Source organism: Paramisgurnus dabryanus, chromosome 15, assembly GCF_030506205.2.
Source record: "Paramisgurnus dabryanus chromosome 15, PD_genome_1.1, whole genome shotgun sequence".
NCBI classification, from domain to species: Eukaryota; Metazoa; Chordata; class Actinopteri; order Cypriniformes; family Cobitidae; genus Paramisgurnus; species Paramisgurnus dabryanus.
The window spans coordinates 33,299,461-33,315,976 of NC_133351.1; the positions used below are offsets into that span (position 1 = coordinate 33,299,461).

General features: G+C 41.1%; 1 protein-coding gene and 1 long non-coding RNA gene across 2 annotated transcripts; one reads left to right on the forward strand and one right to left on the reverse strand.

The window, feature by feature from the left end:
• Positions 1-1,791: 1,791 nt before the first annotated feature.
• On the reverse strand, positions 1,792-11,950 carry ino80da (INO80 complex subunit Da). The gene is made up of 10 exons (XM_065293173.2): positions 11,725-11,950; positions 10,227-10,473; positions 8,762-9,567; positions 8,522-8,624; positions 8,192-8,416; positions 7,782-7,891; positions 7,161-7,294; positions 6,845-7,059; positions 6,467-6,624; positions 1,792-6,240 (listed from the first exon to the last, which is right to left on the reverse strand). The coding sequence occupies exons 2-10, from the start codon at positions 10,442-10,444 to the stop codon at positions 5,312-5,314; spliced, it is 2,898 nt and encodes a 965-aa protein (XP_065149245.1). The 5' UTR covers positions 10,445-10,473; positions 11,725-11,950; the 3' UTR covers positions 1,792-5,311.
• Positions 11,951-14,749: 2,799 nt separating this feature from the next.
• On the forward strand, positions 14,750-16,516 carry LOC141280836 (uncharacterized). Its single transcript, XR_012335118.1, has 2 exons — positions 14,750-15,768; positions 16,217-16,516. It is a non-coding gene; the product is annotated as an uncharacterized lncRNA (long non-coding RNA).

Here is a 16,516-nt window from a genome sequence, read left to right on the forward strand (position 1 = left end):
CAAGCTGGGGTTCCAAATTGATCCTCCTGGGTGAGAGAGGAGATTCCTCCTTATATGTATCTGCCACAGAGCTGCTGACATCAGCTGGATCATTTCTGGGAACAAGGACTGGTTCTGCCAATGAGGCGCTACAAGGAGCACAGTGCACCTGACTTCCTTGATCCTGCCGATAACCTAAGGGAGCAGGGCCACAGGACGGAAGGCATAAAGGCAGAGACTAGATCAGCTCCTGGCCGTGTCACAATTCTCCTTCAAGAAAAATACCTGACAGGCGAAGAGATCTATCTCTGGTTGGCCAAAGATGGTCTCAACTCCACAGGGGATGGCCAGCTGTGTGACAGTAGGTCCAGGCCAATGTATATGGAGCCTAGCACATGGGAGGCTCTCAATGACAAGAGGTACTGCTGAGCCCATAGAAGGAGACAATTCACCAGAATGCTGGGCAAGACCTGAAACCTCTATAAAAATGTATGTATGAGACCACAGTCATGTTGTCCGAATGGATCAGGATGTGGTGGTCTTTGAGTTGTAAGAAACTCTTTGAAGCCTAGCAACACTGCCATCATCTCGAGGCAGTCTTAAACCTTAATCTGTGTTTTTTTCTAGTCTTTATGACTGTACTATTCATTTACTGTTGAATTTTTGAACTTTAGTACGTACACTCACCTAAAGGATTATTAGGAACACCATACGAATACTCTGTTTGACCCCCTTTCGCCTTCAGAACTGCCTTAATTCTATGTGGCATTGATTCAACAAGGTGCTGAAAGAATTCTTTAGAAATGTTGGCCCATATTGATAGGATAGCATCTTGCAGTTGATGGAGATTTGTGGGATGCACATCCAGGGCACAAAGCTCCCATTCCAAAGATGCTCTATTGGGTTGAGATCTGGTGACTGTGGGGGCCATTTTAGCTCAGTGAACTCATTGTCATGTTCAGGAAACCAATTTGAAATGATACGAGCTTTGTGATATGGTGCATTATCCTGCTGAAAGTAGCCATCAGAGGATGGGTACATGGTGGTCATAAAGGGATGGACATGGTCAGAAACAATGCTCAGGTAGGCTGTGGCATTTAAACAATGCCCGATTGGCACTAAGGGGCCTAAAGTGTACCAAGAAAACATCCCCCACACCATTACACCACCACCACCAGCCTGCACAGTGGTAACAAGGCATGATGGATCCATGTTCTCATTCTGTTTACGCCAAATTCTGACTCTACCATCTGAATGTCTCAACAGAAATCGAGACTCATCAGACCAGGCAACATTTTTACAGTCTTCAACTGTCCAATTTTGGTGAGCTCGTGCAAATTGTAGCCTCTTTTTTTCTATTTGTATTGGAGATGAGTGGTACCCGGTGGGGTCTTCTGCTGTTGTAGCCCATCCGCCTCAAGGTTGTGCGTGTTGTTGCTTCACAAATGCTTTGCTGCATACCTTGGAGTGGTTATTTCAGTCAAAGTTGCTCTTCCAGCAGCTTGAATCAGTAGGCCCATTCTCCTCTGACCTCTAGCATCAACAAGGCATTTTTGCCCACAGGACTGCCGCATACTGGATGTTTTCCCCTTTTCACACCATTCTTTGTAAACCCTAGAAATGGTTGTGCGTGAAAATCCCAGTAACTAAATACACCCCTAAATGCATTGAAGCAACTGCCATGTGATTGGTTGATTAGATGATTGCATGCATGAGAAATTGAGCAGGTGTTCCTAATAATCCTTTAGGTGAGTGTATGCATGCACAATATATCTGTTCTCAAGAAATGACCACAACGTTACAAACAACAGGAACAGTCGAGCGAATTCACACAATTTTTAATTCTTACATCCAAAAACAAGATTGAAATTTTTCACTCTATATACAGATATTACATACAATGTTTATACACATATTACATAATTTTTACACAAGAAAAATATACATAAAAATGTAAACTTTTGTATACAAAAAATACCTTAGACAAATTAAAGACAAATAACAAAAGGTGACTAGATTATCTTATCAGCTTTAAAAACAGTTCTACAGTACATTCAGTGAGTACAGGAATCAGTCAGCCATCTGAACAAAGAGTGCAAGCGACCGTGCGGTGGGGTTTTAGGTTTTTCTGTGCAGTACGCCTGCACAATAAACACAGTAGAAACACACTTTTGCCACAACTGATGAACACTGGCAGGGACAGTAACCGAAAATTCTCTCGTTCACGTTTATGAGATGTCTTTTGCACAAGTGACTGAAACATAATTTAGACGTGTAGTGCACAGCACAGGAGAACTGCAAGAAGTTGTATGAGGAGTATGACCAATAAAATCAATAACGCCTGTTATTACAGCTTCAATTCATTAGTCTTTAAAAACAATGATTAAAAAAAAAATGCCATCATTCTAGTGCTATCATCGATCTCATTCATGAAACACTGCCTAATCAAATTTCTGTGCAAATTATTAGTGCCATTGCAGATGTATACCGACTGAACACAAATAATTATCAATGAAACGGAAACCTTAATTCAAGTATGGTATCACACCAATAGAAGAAAAATCTTCAGTATTCATTATTGTTTGTGTTAAAATGAAGAAAGGAAACATATACATTTGGGATGGCATAAGTTGACAGAATTTTAATTTTTGGGTGAACTACTCCTTTAAAACCATTTTTACAAAATGTTGCATTGAATCAAAGAAAATGTAAAAAAAACTACCAACAATTAACTTCAAATTGAATACACTGAATTTAAATTATTCCTAAAAACTTGAAATTATTGGTGACAAGATTTGTTGAAAAATTGTGGTGCTCATGTTTCATGAATGCAGTCTTATTTCATGTTGGGAACAAGCAGGTGAGACGTGTCCGGTGAATCACGGCCGTTGTTTTACGCTCAAACTACAGTCTTACATTATTACTGTCCGTTACTTTTTAATAGCTATCAAAAATACTGTTGCACATGATCACATCTCTTTACCTCCAAACAAACGACACAGATACACAACATCAACTAATAAAAATGATTCATCACAAGAATTTTGATAGCCATTAAACTACCAAACATAACCACAAAATGATTCATTTTTCACCAAGTATCTTGCAAATTACTAGTTTTCTTTTTTTTTATTTAATATTTGCTTTCTCACCACTCAGTTAAACCAATAAAACCCAATTATCTACTCTATAAATATATTTAATACTTATTAACAATATATGAGAGTGTCTGAAATCTACCAGAAACTCTAACTTTAAAACGTAAATCCGCAGGGAACGCCGGTCCCATGAGACGTAAGGCTGACTGACGGTGAGATTAAACCTGACGTATCTGTGGAAGTCTGAAGATAATCTATCAGGCTGTATAAACCTTTCTCCGAAAAACTGCACCAAAGGTCCGCACAACCAACACTGGGTTATTTCAGTTGATATCAGATCTTTGACTGTACTCCAAGATCCTGCCGCAGAGGGCTTGTGTTAAAAAGACCAAACCATTGTATACTACTTATTAAGCACCATTTGAACCCATATATTTGGCAAAACTACTACCTTAGAGTTTTATTGTTCTTATCTCTTTGCTGAATGAGTTCCATTAGCAGTGTTTTACAAGTATGGTGAGGTCTATCTGGAGATGTTTCATGTTAACCCAACGGCTAAGTCAGAAATGAAATGTTTATAGGAAGAGATCGGTAGACTCGGGTCATGGTTTAAAAGCAGAGATGACTGGGATTGAGCCACACCTGATGACTGAGGTGGGAGTCTCTGCTGATGACATTATTGCTTCAATTGTTTTCTAATGTAAGGGAGAGCTCAGGATGTGTAAGATCCCATCAAATAAACAAATGACCTCCTGATAAGTAAACCTCAGACCTGCTCTCATGATGTGCGCCGTGCTATACTATACTGAGGTTCTTTCTGAACTTTATAGCTGCACTGTCACAATTCTTCTGGTTATACTTGATATTCATAATGCATCCCAATGCATCCCAGTCATGTAATGCATAATCAATGCAGTGAAACAAGGGTTTGATCCTTGCAAATCGGTATGAAAAAGAAAACATTATCCAAACCTGAACATGCAACAAGACATCAACAGGGTATCTTCAGTAGGTGTCACATCAACATGCAGTAACAGAGCATTGGAAGGCTGTAGTACGCTAAATATGGGAGTTGTGATATTACTGTGGGTAAAATTCCAGTATGTATGGGATCAACTTTGTGCTTTTTCAAAAACTTTAGGTGCTTCAACATGCTGAGACAGCAATTGCGGTCTGCCCAGACAATATCTGATGAGAAGTGATCACAGGTGACGGGAGACGTAAACGAGATGCATGTTAAATACCAGGTATAAACGGCACACACATATGCACCTTCCTAACACACTACTAGAAAGCAAACAAACAACTTGCTATTTACTTTAAATGAGAATTGTGGGATTATTACTGATAGAATATGATTCACTAGTCTTATACAACAACCGTTACCCCATTTCCACATAACATAGTGCTCTGATAGCAGGCATTATTTCACGTTTCCACAGTGGCTTTTTAAAAAAACAGGGGGGAGATAATGTCCTTGTGTAACTTATTTAACTAGGTCTCATCATTGTTATTGGTGCCGTCTTAAGTTTTAAGTGCCGAATGTGATGCCACCTTATTTTACTCATCTATTTTTTGCCATACTATTATATTTGATATGTGAATTAATTACTACAAATTTATGTTATGTATTTAAATAACTAAATAATTAATGAAGATGTTTACACTAAGTGCCTTATGTATGTATTTAACCGTTGTTAAAGTCGCTCTACACAGCTTGTCTGTGTTAGTAAATGCTCTGAGAATTCAGCATCAATGTTTCTAGTCTATAAGCCACCGATGTGGTTAGCATAGTAAAGCGTCCGGTTTAGACAGGATGACAGATTGTGATGTTTGATCGTGGCTATTTCATGTAGTAACTGTAAAGTTAACGTTTAGCACCATCACCACGTCAGTGCAAAAGAGGTATGTGAGGGCAGGACACAACTGTGGAATGACATCAACAAACAGGCCGACCATGGTAGCACTCAAATTATGATGTCAAATGCAGAGCTTTAAAAGCCTGGTTTACCTAAAAATAAAAAATGTCCAAAAATTTCAGACCTGTGACACTTTTAAACGCAAACTAAAAGTTCTGTGCAACATAAGGAACATACTGCTAATAAAAATTTGTGTACTCCACTGTAGACTTTTAGAGGTTGCGTTCTAAAAACGTCTGATTTAAAATACGAAGGGAAACTTTTCCTTTAAAGGTTTAAGGCGGAACGGCCTGTCGCTCGATCTCTCTATCAGACTCAGTTGCTCTGAGGGAAAGGGGAGGTGGCAGCGGTTGCACTAGTGATGGTAAAGCTTGTAGGTGGCGCTGTAGAGCTATGGCTGGGCTGCAGGTCTTTGGGGATCCCACTGTGGGAAGCCAGTTGATGGCCAAAGGCAGCACTAAACTGCGGGAGCTGTAGCTTAGGTTGGGTGGGGGCGAGCAGGTCGCGAGGTGAGGGTGAGGACGAAGCAAGTCCGGTCGTGCCTGGTTGGGAGAAAGCGGATAGTGCGGCAATCGGCTGCAAGATTGCAGAGTGGGAGGTGGAGGGTGGGGTGGAAAGAGACGTTGACAGGAGGTGAGTATCAGCAGTGAGGAGGTTACCAAACTGTGCCGGGTCTGTGATAGATAACGGGAGATTATTCCAGGAGGCGCGTGGAGGCCCTGGAGCACCGCTCAAAGGCACCTCTAGCAAGAGAGGTGGGTCGGTCTGATAAGAGGCACTGTGTGGGGGAGTGATGTGATCTCGGTAAGGGGATGGCATGTGCTCACCGCTGTAATGACTACCTGGTGGGGAGGATTCGGGCTTGGGAGCCCGGGAAAGCGTTCGTTCTGTTAATCCACTGGTGGAACTTGTAGGGGGTGCTGTGGTGATGCTCTGGGTGGGCTGAGACGAGCTGGACGTGGGAAAATTATGGCCCGTTGGTGCGTGGAGAAGATTCCCCTCTAGTTCTAAATTAGGAAAGGGCTCGGCGGCCATGCGGCCGCTTAGAAGGTCTCCGACGCCCATTGCTGTAACTCCGGATCCAGAAAACACGGCCATGGAGCGGTGGTCAACCCCATCTGCGGGGGTCAGTTCGCCAATTGAGGATAAACACACCAGAGAGTCAGGATACGAGCCCATCGCCTGCAGGGCTCTGACCAGCTCCTCTGCCTCCTCTGTGGTGGGCAACAACTCTCCATTCTTACCTGGATACAAAAAGAAAATTTAGGTGCAAAAAAACTTAAACAAGATGTGCTTGTTTTTTGAAAGGAAATGCCAATAGATGCCACATTATTTTGATTCATCAGCATATCTTTGTGTCATCAGAGCCTGTGATTCAATGCCTACATTACAAGGCGCGGGACCTGTGTTCTTAAATGCAATTACCTTGCCCTAAGTATTGGTAAAGGATGGTAAAACAGAAGGACATACCCTCAAAGAGGTCAAAATCTTGAAGATCATCAGCTAGTCTAGGCAACACGTCCGAGAAATCCTCTTGATTCAGCTCAAGATCATGAGGAATGTCAGGCATTTCATTGGTGATGTCATCAGGAAGCTCGTCTGCACTGAGCTCAGGGGTAGATGGACTCCTACAAAAGTGACGAAGAGGCAAACACTGAATTTAGTTGGGTAAAGTCAGAAACATATCCTATACAAGTGTGTACACACTTGGCACTATTGAAATAAGTTACATATTGTGTTCTGAACAATTTCAGCATCAGGTTTGCATACCAAAAAGCATTTTATTTGCATAAGTGTATAAGCAAAGTATATATTGGGCCAACAAATTCACAGACGTATGTTAGATACCTGATGTGAGTATGATGAGTAGGCAGTGTAAGTGAGTAGGGCATTGCCAGGTTGCCCTGTGGCACAGCTGGAGGAATGGGCTTCTGAGGTCTGCGCGGTCCTCGTCTCCTCTTCTTCTTGTGTTTCTTGGTCAGCGCAGGTGGTTTGGTCTTCTTACGCGGACGCCGCTGCTGCTGCTGACTGCGTCTGTTTCCGTCTCCACGCAGGAAATTATCCTGTCACATACACACACACACACACACACACACGTACTTACAACTCTTACAACAATTCTGCAGCAACCTGCCTATGTCAAGGTCAGTAGTGGCTCTCTCACCATTTTCTTGGCATGTTCATCACAAAGAGGCGTCTGATGAGTGATGTCAAACACAGGAACTGAGCACTGCTGGCCATCGGCGAAGCGTGCCGTGCAACTGGAAAACAGCTGCTGAGAGCGATTCAGTAGGATATCTGTAGCAACATGCTGTCAAGAACCAATCTCACCATCACAACACACCTGAACACCACACAACAGGTGTTCCTACCTGCACTACCAGCACATATCAGATTTTTATCAGAACGAATGTCTTACAGGTGAGAAACAACATGAGGGTGAATAATTAATCAAAAAAATGTCATTCTGAACTAACGCTTTGACTAAAGTTTTGATTTTACACATGCATTTAAAACCTGTCAATTTGGGGTTATGGTCAGACCTTTATGTTTTGTGAGATTTATGTATATTTGTGACAAAGAATACTCTGTTCTGCAGCAGGGTAAAAATTATTTAGTAAATCAGTTAATCTCTCAAGTGACCAAATCAGACCATAGTTTTGGTCATACTCAGCTGCAATCAGTCTTGAAAAAACAAATAAGTTTAATTCTTAGCTTAAGCAGGACCTCCAAAGCGCCTCAAGAGACTCTTGAGAAAATGTTTATACTCCAATATCAAGGATACGTTGGAAACAGTGGTGTGAAAATGGCAAAGCTATGTTTCTGCAGCTTTGACCCTCCGTGCTTCCCATACACGCCGTCCTTTCATACGTGTGTGGTACTGCAGACCTTGAACTGGAAAACAAATATTCCTTTCATACATATTTACTCCTCCACAATGTCGGGTGATACAGACTGATCAAAATAAGTGTTATGTTTGTACAATGTTGATGTCTGTACGGTCTCCACTGAACTCTTGTATGTGGTTCTGTAACTATAATCATGTTTATATTAGCCTTTATCTTGTTCAGTACAGCATGTAAACATGCACTGAAGAAACGCCCAAAACCAAATTCCTTGTATACTCAGGCAAACTTGGCCAGTAAAGCTCTCTATTCAATTCCGCTGACACAAACATATTATCTGTAAACACACCCGGTTGACGTCTGGGAGGTCTTGTTTAGCCTCTGAATGAGCTGGGCAGTGCAGTCGGGATCTTTGCTGGCCGCATGAATCAGAGCTTTGCGGAAGGCGTATCTGTATCTGCTGTGACGGGTGGCTGACCTGTCCTGTCTACACAGGTGTTTATACCTCTCCTGCAGGTACGTACACAGCTGTGTCAGACGTGCCCGCCGGGACAGCGGTTTCTCACCTGCAGTGCTGATGCGTAGAAATACACATGTATTAGTTTGAGTAACATAGTGGCATCTTTTTGTCTTAAACTTTTTTCATTTGGTGGACACTAGGAACAATTAACAAGCTTACCTGAAATGAGAACTTCCTTCCTGTGTCCTCAAGCCGTGAGGCAGTAAAGATACGATCTCCTGTGTATCTTCATCATCTGTACTGTCCTCAGACCAGTCTAGACCTGAACAGACACTTACATGAATACCTATTTAATAATGTTTTGTGTTAGCAAATGTAAAACAATGCAATTCAATGTTCTTCGCAAGGGCCAAAGTTGAGAACCATTAGTAAACGGTTTTGGTTGTGCAGGTATCGTACCGAGATGTGGGAACAGGTCTCTGTGTTCTCGCTGTCTCTGAGCATAGAGCTGCACAAGGTGCTGGAGTCTAAGCAGGCAGACGGGAGGCGCCATGAAGGCAGTGGGCCGCATGGCCACAGAGCGGCGCTGTGGGCAGTCCTGGGTGGCAGGTGGGCAGGGAGAAGTCGCAGGGGCGGGTCTACGGCTGAGCGGCTGGTTCTGAGCACCAGATGACGGAGGTGGGCCGGCCAACACTGAAGGTCCAGTCTGAGCTGGAGTTGGCTTGCATAGCAGTGTCTGCACCGCTCCATGCTGAACATAGGGCGGCCGATCCGTAAGTTGGGAGGGTTGGACAAGCCTCGATGGGGGTTGAGGTGAAGGTGGTGGAGGTGGCTGTTGTAGGTGCGGGGAAGTCGGAAGAGTGCAGGGTTCAGTGACTGCGCTAAAGTGCTCGGAGGCTAACTGATGGGGCTCTGGGTCCTGGGCGGTCACCTTCAGGCCAATCACGGGCCTGCCGGGAGGTTTCCTTTTGCCGGCGCTCCTCTGTGCCCCGTTCTCCTCTCCGTCTGTGTCATCCTCGTAAAAGGCGAAGGGGTCGAGGAAGTCGGCATCTGAGAGAGGCAGGGGGGTGAGACGGGAGCAGGGTGGAGACGGAGGGAGGCCGTCCAGACCGTTAGAGTCTCTCAGAACCAGAGAGGGTACGGTAATGTTTAGAGCGACAGACTCCACGTGGGTGCGGCCGCGAACCTCATCCAGAGCGTCCTGCTTCTTCTTGCGCTCCTTCTTAGGGATGAAGCCCAGAACTTGTAGATGGCTGTTACAGTATCTGCCAAAACAAAAGATCATGTCAATCCACTTTACAGAGCTTTTTTAAAGAATAACCAAATAAGATTGATAAAGAATTGAATTTTTCTAGGTAAGGTTCACTGTGCATTCACACCAGATGCGAATGAAGCGTTAAGCGTGAGTGATTTACATGTTAAGTCAATGCAAAGATACGATAGACATCCTGCAGCGCGAATTGAGCATTTCAGGCGTTTTTTTGCGTGTCAATCAGCAGCTTGCCCAAGTAGTGATGTAATTATGACATAGCAGGCTGAGGCAAAAATACGAAACAACAATGGAGGACAAAATCATCTTCGCTGTATGCGGACACCCGGAGCCATACGACACATCTACGTACTTTTATAGAAACAGGAATAAAAAGGATCTTGCTTAGAAGAAAGTAAATGAGGAGGTCAGACAATCTGGTAAGTTTGCTATATGAAGTTGAGCTATATATTTCTTCGCTTCTGGTGTGAATGCACGGTCAGACTCCACTTCAGTTTGGAAAAACAAATACTACTGCATGTGGTTCAAAATGTGCATGTATAAAACAATGCATGTACAATGCTAAAAAATATGTCTAAAGGCATGCATAACACCAGTGTTTACACACAAACAGCTCTAATCCGATACATACGGGACAGGGGGTGAAGGTTTTACCTCCGCTCCTCTGCTTTAGGTATGGGGTTGGTGCATCTCTGACTGTTGTACTTGGCCACATATTCACACTGTTTAAACGGCGCAGTTTTGTCCTCCAGAACATGGCGAATACAGAAGGCGTATCCGTTCAATCTACGCTGCTTACAGAGCTTCGGGCTGTAGGAGCACAGCGGCTTGTTATCCACCTCTGAGAAATGGATGTGTTTACCTTCGTACATCACGTGACTCGAGTCCCTGAGAACATCAGCTGATGAGAAAAGACAAGTCAGCAGGTGTGTGTGTGTGTGTGTGTGTGTAATATGACATCACAAAAATTCAGGACAGATTCATAAAGCGTGCAGATGTGCACACTTTGGATCATTGATTAATTACACTGATGTTTCTGTAAAACACACAAACATGTTTTACGATCCAAATTCCCTAAGACACACTTAAAGAAGCTACTTATATTCACAAGTGATCTTGACAACAGTGACAGTATTAGTTATGTAACCCCTTGTGTTCTGGTTTAATGTTTAAACGCTACTGCAGCTATGAATCACAGACAGCTCATCTGGTCATATATTATAACTAAAAGATGTCAACAAACACACACAGACTCAGACATCTGAGAAACCCAAACAAACAATGATGTTAATCTTTAAGCACTACCCTTAACTTAGTTAGCTGGATAAATCTTTTACATATCTGATCAATGTAACTACTCTTAACTTACAGTTAAATCTGTGATTCTTCAGCAAAGTTATTAGAGTAATAATAAAATCTTTACTTTTCCTTAAGTTTATTTCGGCGTTATATTTCATACCTCAACCACATTCAGAAACCGTAAAAAAAATAAAAAAAATCTGTCATCAAACTGACATGCTAAATAACTTAAAACAATTTTTTTTTTTACAAAATAAGCTCTTGTGAAAGCAGAACTATATAATTTATCACAGTTTATACGGCACGTGATAAATTTGAGGGACTTTGCAGTAAAATCTCACATTATTCTGATATTTCACACGTTAGCTTCGATGCTAAAAACAAACCCAGGAAACACAAACACTGCATTCTGCTGCTTTGATTTTAGACATACAGAGAAACGCATAAGCTTAAAAAAATTAATATTAGCTTATGGTGACAAAGACGTTATGATTTGCTTGTTTTATAAATGTTGGATGTGTGTAAATTAATCGCAGTAAATATAGCCATAAACAATGGCGGATGCGGCCCGTTAAATTAGGCCTTGATAGCGGAGCGCTGCTATGGATTATAAATTAATATTCGCGTATTTGATGCATTTTTAAAAATAGTCACTTGAAAACAAGTAAATTTATTGTTTAATTTATCGTTATCTAAAAAAAAACACAACACGGCTTAGTAATGTACATTTTGAGCCAGTGTAAACATTGGCCTACAGGGATTGCTAAGCATCGGTGTTTGAGTGGCGCGGTGACGGGATGAGAGAGCTCTGATCACGGGCGCAAGTGTAATCGAGTCCGCGGGTTCGGCTTACCAGCAGTGAGTTTAGCCTCTACGGGGTTTCACTCCAGGCAGACTGCACACAAACGCCCATCGACGATCATCAACTGCACGGAACATTCATCGGAATTGCTAATGGTGTGTGATGGTATTCCCTGCTGAGGACGTCCACCCGATTAAAAATAGACTTTTAATATTATGTGATCTTCTGCTCTCATTTAGCAGATCTGCGGGGGTTTAGAGTTCAGTGTTCGGCAGACTCACAGCACCACTATCGGCACTACGGGGACATGACAACCATAATGAACTCAATACAGAACATACAGTAATCACACATTCATGATGAGCTACATCAGCTCCATCCACTTTGATCACCATAAACGTGCATCATGAGCACATTTATTTATAACAGTGTGGTTTGGAGTTATTGTGGTTGTGGATGGAGATGTTGTAGTAGCTCATCACTTGAACAACAGCATTCCCCAGCCATGCAACGTTAATGAAAACAGCTTAACTACATTTATCATTCATTTTATTAAAAATAAGATAGTAGGCTATTTAAACTTTTGTAAGATGCAACCACAACAACAACAAACTACAATTCTAATTAACTTCTCATAATAAATGATTGGATAGCAAACTGTAAAAAAAAACATATAAAACATTAAATTATATATACTTGTCTGTAGTGAATACCACATTGTGAATACTGTCATGTCAGTGGCTCATGCAGCTCTAACTGATACACACTCTAGATGGTGATAGAGAGACCTTAAAACTACTAGCTTCACTGAAAGGAAACAGTATTTATGTGGTAATGATGTAGAATAAAGTTTTTTCAAAATCAGGCATTAATACTGTATGTGCTTTTTGAGTATTAATAAACAGACATTATATCAGTAATATTAATGCTAATAACCAACCAGTTAATAATGAAAATAGTAAACTACACAAGAGTGCTACCATTATTCTTATTAACTCACCAAAGTATTTAAAGTGAGAAGGATACATAAAAAACATGCATTTTAACCTTAGACTTTACATTTTTATGTTAAATCCACTACTGTAATATATACACTCACCTAAAGGATTATTAGGAACACCATACTTATACTGTGTTTGACCCCCTTTCGCCTCCAGAACTGCATTGATTCAACAAGGTGCTGAAAGCATTCTTTAAAAAATGTTGGCCCATATTGATAGGATAGCATCTTGCAGTTGATGGAGATTTGTTGGATACACATCCAGGGCACGAAGCTCCCGTTCCACCACATCCCAAAAATACTCTATTGGGTTGAGATCTGGTGACTGTGGGGGCCATTTTAGTACAGTGAACTCATTGTCATGTTCAAGAAACCAATTTGAAATGATTTGAGCTTTGTGACATGGTGCATTATCCTGCTGGAAGTAGCCATCAGAGGATGGGTACATGGTGGTCATAAAGGGATGGACATGGTCAGAAACAATGCTCAGGTAGGCTGTGGCATTTAAATGATGCCCAATTGGCACTAAGGGGCCTAAAGTGTGTCAAGAAAACATCCCCCACACCATTACACCACCACCACCAGCCTGCACATTGGTAACAAGGCTCAATCGAGACTCATCAGACCAAGTAATATTTTTCTGGTCTTCAGCTGTCCAATTTTGGTGAGCTTGTGCAAATTGTAGCCTCTTTTTCATATTTGTAGTGGAAATGAGTGGTAACCGGTGGGGTCTTCTATTGTGGTAGCCCATCCGCCTCAAGGTTGTGCATGTTGTGGCTTCACAAATGCTTTGCTGCATACCTCGGTTGTAACGAGTGGTTATTTCAGTTAAAGTTGCTCTTCTATCAGCTTGAATCAGTTGGCCCATTCTCCTCTGACCTCTAGCATCAACAAGGCATTTTCGCCCACAGAACTGCCGCATACTGGATGTTTTTCCCTTTTCACACCATTCTTTGTAAACCCTAGAAATGGTTGTGCGTGAAAATCCCAGTACCTGAGCAGATTGTGAAATACTCAGACCGTCCCGTCTGGCACCAACAACCATGCCACGCTCAAAATTGCTTAAATCACCTTTCTTTCCCATTCTGACATTCAGTTTGGAGTTGGAGATTGTCTTGACCAGGACCACGCCCCTAAATGCTTTGAAGCAACTGCCATGTAATTGGTTGATTTGATAATTGCATTAATGAGAAATCGAACAGGTGTTCCTAATAATCCTTTAGGTGAGTGTATAATATACACAGAATTTACTTCAATTAACTTAGAAGTAACTAAATTACAGGAAAAATAAGAGTAATCCCTTAACCCCTTTATTAAAGAAAAATTTATTAAATTACACTTACTTATTACTTACTAACTAACACTCAACAATACATAAATCACAGGAAAATTCTGAATTATTGTCTTTTTTCTGAAAAAAAAGGTACTATGACAGTTTATTATAAATTAAAGGTGGGTGCATGATTTTTGAAAAACACTTGGGAAAAGGGAGTCGGGCTGACTACCAAAACACAATCAGCAAGGTGGGGAGTGTCTACTAACCCACATCGTTGCCTGGGTTTGTGTATGTGTGGGGCGGGTCTATCAAAAGAAGATCCAGATTCTATTGGGGTAGTGGTGTTTGTTTAGGTAATTTCAAATGTCAACATGGCTTTCAGAGATCATGCACCCCGCCTTTAAATGGTAAGGGCTAAGTAAGAGTCTGAGACAAAGCAATTAAACCAATAAAATTAATAGATAAATGTGTTTAAAACACAAATAGCATAATAATAATAATAATAATAATAATAAAAAAAGTAAAAACTCAACCCATATGTATATGTAAATGTGTGGCTCTGCTATCTGTTATCAGTGCAGTTTGAGTTTGTCTCCAGTAGGTTGGAGTATTTCTCATAGCCTTCATCAGTTCAGGCTTATAGCCAAGGTCACCCCACGAAAATTAACCATGTTTTTTTTGGTGTATTGATTACTTTTAGCAAAACCATGTTTTTTTTTGGTTATTGTTTTAACTGTATAGTAAAACCATGGTTAATTTTCACAAGGAATCAGTCTGAACACAAGTAGTACTTCTTAACACGCACCGGCCCGGCGGCGGTCCCTAGGGGGCGTTTTTACGTGTTTTTGTACTTTGTTTAACATCAAATATTCAATCAACAATCATAAACTTTACATTATTTGAAAGTTTAAACACTCAAAATTCATGTTCTGAGCTTATTTTTGCAATCAATACACTGGTGTGGAAAGGGTTACATGAAATGCAGACGGAACGCATATAAAAATGGGTGTGGGTACTCACATGTCTTGCCATATGGTTCTGATCATCTCTGACAATTCCCAAAAACTTCAACGTACATTGCAACGTAAGGGTCCACTCTTCAAAAAGCATCCCACGTTTTAATCCAAAACAACGAAAAATAGTGATAAATCCAGCAATACCCTCCTTTATTTACATCCGCGCGTCCGCTAAGTATGATCGATCATGTTTATTTTCTATCAAATATCGAGTTTTATCAGTAAAAATCCATCTCTTCCTGCTTCGTTGGACTCTTCCGATAAATATCCCGCCCTATTTTTCTGTTTTGTTCAATCAGATAAGGTTTGACAACTCAAAATGAATCGGGAACACCGATTTGCCCAGACAGATGTCCTTCAGCTAACCATAGGCTTTTGACTGGATTACGCCAAAACAAAGCCAGCCAATGCTTAGCCAGCAAAGTTTTGATGGGCAGGGGTAGTAACCAATCATGAAACGATTACAAGGATTCAACTTACGTCAGTAAAGTGTACTTCTGCGCAAATCTACAGAAGCGCATGGAGAGGAATGCCCACGCCCCCTCCCTGCGCGTTTGTTTGTTTGGGTAGCATAGCAGCCGGCTAGGCTCTCCGGAGCCGCTGAGAAACCTCTCAAAGGTTAGATATAACATCTCCATTGTGGATTGTCGACTGCAGAGGACTTGTTTGTGTTGAGAGTGTTTTGGAGAAGTTGATAAAGAGCATGATCGCGGAGCAAAGATACAAGATTGGATATAAACGAAACCGCGTCGTCGACGAGAGATGGACCGGACTATGAGCTCAGCTGCGCTCGCTTGGATAAAGTAAGTGGATTCTTTTGTTCATTAGTTATTTTACGTTACATTTCTAGTTTCTTGTTAGCTGTTTTGATTATAAAGTAACAGTGGAGATGACTAAAATACGAGTTTTACATGGTTTCATTTTCTATGACATGTTATATAAATGAATCATTTTTATAGCTATATGAATCAAATGCACAGAATATACAAACTAAAAACAAGATATGTGGTGGAAAATATGAGTATTACCAGCTGAGAAATATAGGTTATTTGGCAAACATAAGACATTTGTAATTATAAATATATTCATGTAATGTGTGTATGTATTATGTTCATGTATATTACATCATAGTTTCTCATACAAATAGTTGTATGTCTCTAACTTTTGACTCAAACTAAAATCCTCTCTTGCTTTGTGTGTGTCTGTGTTGTGTTGTGTTGTGTTGTGATGTGATGTGATGTGATGTAACAGGTCTTCAGCTGACATCCAGAGGAGGACTGGAATCTGGAGTGCATTCATGAGCGACCACATTCAAAATAGCAAGTATTTTGTTATAATGTGCAAATGTTTTTTTCTGAAATAGTTTTTTCTATGTGCTTTGGTGGGCAGAGAAGTTCTGAATTGATATACATCATGTAATATGTAGTCCTGACTCATTTTCTTTTGATAATCATGTCATTTTGTTATCATGTGTATATTTGGAGTTTCCAAGTGCACTTTTTCTGAAAGGACGCCTGGACTTTTTTGAAATAAAAGCTCACAGAAACAACA